Source organism: Protobothrops mucrosquamatus, unplaced genomic scaffold (assembly GCF_001527695.2).
Source record: "Protobothrops mucrosquamatus isolate PMUCROS unplaced genomic scaffold, P.Mucros_1.0 scaffold10, whole genome shotgun sequence".
NCBI lineage: Eukaryota > Metazoa > Chordata > Lepidosauria > Squamata > Viperidae > Protobothrops > Protobothrops mucrosquamatus.
In genome coordinates, this window is record NW_015386397.1 from 1 (window position 1) to 4,182 (window position 4,182).

The 4,182-nt window shown below is 49.3% G+C and overlaps 1 protein-coding gene across 1 annotated transcript in view; it reads left to right on the forward strand.

Annotated features, from left to right (window-relative positions):
* The first annotated feature begins 2,097 nt into the window (after positions 1-2,097).
* Positions 2,098-4,182, forward strand: part of HDAC5 (histone deacetylase 5) — a 15,174-nt gene continuing 13,089 nt past the window's right edge. Inside the window, exon 1 of the mRNA XM_015810402.1 lies at positions 2,098-2,225. Within this exon, the coding sequence (XP_015665888.1) occupies positions 2,145-2,225 (81 nt within the window). The 5' untranslated portion in view covers positions 2,098-2,144. The remainder of the gene's footprint in view (positions 2,226-4,182) is intronic.

Here is a 4,182-nt window from a genome sequence, read left to right on the forward strand (position 1 = left end):
CAGAGTAGCCCCTGTAATGGATTAGGGATCACCAAAAAGGGGAGGGTAGATATGGTAAAGGATGATGATAGTGGGAACTACAGGAAGATAGGCCGGGAAAAGGGAGCCAGGTAGTGAGAGTGTTCATAGGATATCTAGGATAGAATCCCGGAACATGGATCACTGGAATGTTGACGGAGGCCAAAAAGGTGGGGAGGGGGGAGGTCCGTTCATTTAGAACGCCCTAAGGAAGAGGGGAGGGGGAAACAATCTGAAGACGGCAAATATAGGCTGGATTGGAGCAAGATCAAATGCCCCTTCGGGCTGCAGACACGCAGAGGTCGGGGAATAAACGCTGACACCCGTACCAACAAGGAAAATGAGGACAAATTAGCCAGCTGTGTGGGGGTTACGATGGATGCAATGATTGGTCAGCCAGGACCGGTTACAAGGTCGAAAAGCCGAGCGCGGGCGTTGGCTTGACCTACGCCCAATATATTCAACGTTAAGGACGTGGGAAGCGCACACCCGACCAACATGGAGTAGGCGACCCAATAACAGCGATTCTATTCCCCCGCCTGAGAGAACCGGCATCCGAGAAAACGATGCCTTACGATCTGAGAGTCCTCTGCCCATGAGAACAGAGACGCACCTGCCACGTATGAAAAAGCCCACTAGGATCAAGGATCTAACTACTATCAACCTAGACAGCTCCCCTGGTCGTATGGAGTGTTTGGAGGAGAAGACATTATGCGCGCCAAATGGAGCACAACGCAACCGCCATTCAAAAAACCGTAAAAATTCCCCCCTCCTCGTAGAGGCGTCCACAGCTATGAATTCACATGCTTATGTGTTGGAAGCATGCTCGTGCCTATGAAGAACGGCAAAGATATTGAATGACGGAGGAACGACAACATATGAGCTGAGACCCCCACCATACCTGACACACCCGGCGCACTTAAAGAGAGCCGCATCCCCCGGGAGCGTTCTAGGAGAGAGCAACGGCAAGCCCGCCACCTCAAGAATGATTACACGCTCCCGAGGAATGGAGCAACGAACGAAGGGTAATGAAAGTAAAACTATTGAGTTAAGGTCCGCACTGAGCCCCGCGGGGGGGAACGGCGAGAGACGCCGTCTGGACGAGGTGTTGCAGCAACCACCTCTGAGGACACTTGCTGCTCCGGCGATCGGACGGCAGGAGCTGCAGAGTAGCCCCTGTAATGGATTAGGGATCACCAAAAAGGGGAGGGTAGATATGGTAAAGGATGATGATAGTGGGAACTACAGGAAGATAGGCCGGGAAAAGGGAGCCAGGTAGTGAGAGTGTTCATAGGATATCTAGGATAGAATCCCGGAACATGGATCACTGGAATGTTGACGGAGGCCAAAAAGGTGGGGAGGGGTGAGGTCCGTTCATTTAGAACGCCCTAAGGAAGAGGGGAGGGGGAAACAATCTGAAGACGGCAAATATAGGCTGGATTGGAGCAAGATCAAATGCCCCTTCGGGCTGCAGACACGGAGAGGTCGGGGAATAAACGCTGACACCCGTACCAACAAGGAAAATGAGGACAAATTAGCCAGCTGTGTGGGGGTTACGATGGATGCAATGATTGGTCAGCCAGGACCGGTTACGAGGTCGAGAAGCCGAGCGCGGGCGTTGGCTTGTTTATAAACTGTTTTTCCCATTGACCTGTTTATACCCTGATGATGTTGGCAGAGGCCAACGAAAGCTTGGTTTTACCTTTTTATTAAAACGTTTAACGTTTTATACTTTCCTGGTGATCACGTTCTGTTATTTAATATGAGTACGCCCAGGAATCACTCTTTTATTTTTAGCATTATTTTTAATAACTATGGAAGAGCAGTCCTGCTTGCAGCCAGGAGATGGGAGAGACTTGCCCACCGCGTTTCTGACAATTATTGCAAACTCGCATTTCTACATAGCTGTATTAAGGAAAACCTTCCTCCCAAATCGTTAAGGAGAAAACCCATCGTTGACTCCCTGGAAGGCCACCGAGCAGTCCGCCAATTCCAACATAGAACTATGCGGGCACTTATTAACGACCTCCATAGACATAATAGCAACCTGACGAAATGCATCCAGAACCATCGAGAAAGGTGCCGTGTGGAACTCACGAGCCAGCATTACCTGAAACTAGACCAGCATGTTTGTTGGGTTACCAGGAATGCGAGCCAACATGCAACAAACAAGTTCCGGAATAGAACTGAGGGACTACGAGAATATGGTAAGGACAATCCTTCTGACAAACTTGTCTATAATCTCTCTAGTAAGACACTGACCCAGCCCCAGCTCGCTTTGTTGCAGTGTGATGCGGGGTGCAATCTTATGGATGCTCACGCCCTGGACTTTGTGGCGGCGTTGGAGCCCACTTTACATCATATTAGAGTGGGGGAGGAAATTAAAGACTCTATTAGGCAACAGGTGACGGGGCTTCTTATGAACCATAGACACCATCAGACTCTATCTAAAGAAGAGGTAGAAGCTATGGCCCAACTTAAAGAGGATGACACCACCCTCATATTACCGGCTGACAAAGGGAGGGCCACAGTCGTCATGGATAGAGGGCACTATGTAAACAAGGCACTTGAGTTACTTAAAGACACTACGGCCTACGGGCCGTAAGTGGGGACCCCATGGTGACCCTTAAAAATTGTATCAACAAAGTGCTCAATGCCCTTAAGCGCAGTAGGAGAGTGGATAATGACACTCACGAAAATACGCCCTATTGACACGGCGGTAGCTAGGTTTTACGGGCTGCCTAAGGTCCACAAGGAGGGTGTCCCTCTTCGACCTATTGTTTCGTTTAGGAACACCCCGACTTCAGGCTTGGCCAAATGGCTTAGTCATCGCCTTGGCCATTTGGTCAATGACAGCCATACTACTGTCAGGTCTGCGGAGGATTTCCTGGATAGAATTAAGATCCTGAGGATAGAGGATGATGAGGTGATGGTGTCTTTTGACGTCGTCTCCCTCTTCACCTCTATCCCACAAGATCTAGCTGTCACAACAATCAAAGATCTTCTCCATCATAAGGGATTAGGACAGCACCAGGACTCCCTCCGCCCTGATGACCTTGTGGACCTTTTGAGATTGTGCTTGAAAACCTATTTTACATTTCAGGGCATCACCTATGAGCAGATAAAGGGCACCCCCATGGGTTCTCCCATCTCGAGCATTATAGCCGAGGCTGTTTTGTAGCAGTTGGAGCACATAGCGATGGCCCGGTATCACCCCAAATTCTGGGCCCGCTACGTCGACAACACTTTTGTCATCATTAAAAGGAGTCAGAAGACCAACTTTGTGGACGCACTTAATTCAGTGTGTGTAGACATACAGTTTACGGAGGAGGAAGAGCATCAGGGCAAGTTGGCGTTTTTAGACGTCTTGATACATCGTCAATCAGATGGGACCCTGAAGACTAAGGTCTACCGTAAACCCACACACACTGACAGGATTTTGCATTACCACAGCAATCATCCAGTGGTCCACAAGTTTAGCTGTGTTAGAACTCTCTTTAAGAGAGCTGACTCCCACTGCAACACAGCCAAGGCTAGAATGGAAGAAAGAAAACATCTCTTCCATGTCTGTAGGCTCAACGGATATCCGACCAAGTTTATCAAGCGCCATGGTGCAGTCTCCAGCCTCCCCAATAGTCTACAGACTGGGGTCCCTCCAACACAGACGGCACGTGTCACCCTCCCATATGTCAATAACGTCTCGGAGGCCACAGCCAGGCTGTTGGCACCCCACAATGTGAGGGTGGCACACAAGCCCAACCGGACGTTGCGATCATGCATTATGAGGCCTAAGGACCCACTCCCCACGATGGAGAAATCTGGAGTTATATATAAAATCAACTGTAATGATTGCTCCAGCAATTATGTGGGTGAGACCTCAAAGAGGATCAAAAGAAGGATCCACGAACACAAACTGGCCATAAAAAGAGGGGAGCAATATTCCCAGATTGCAACGCACATGATAGAGTCTGGACATAAATTTGACTTCGATGGTGTGAAAGTGGTTGCTAATGACAGCACAAAAAGTGGCAGACTGCTCAAGGAGGCTTGGCTCTCGGGCGAAGAGTCAATTAATCGACATATAGACCTACGCCCAATATATTCAATGTTAAGGACGTGGGAAGCGCACACCCGACCAACATGGAGTAGGCGACCCAATAACAG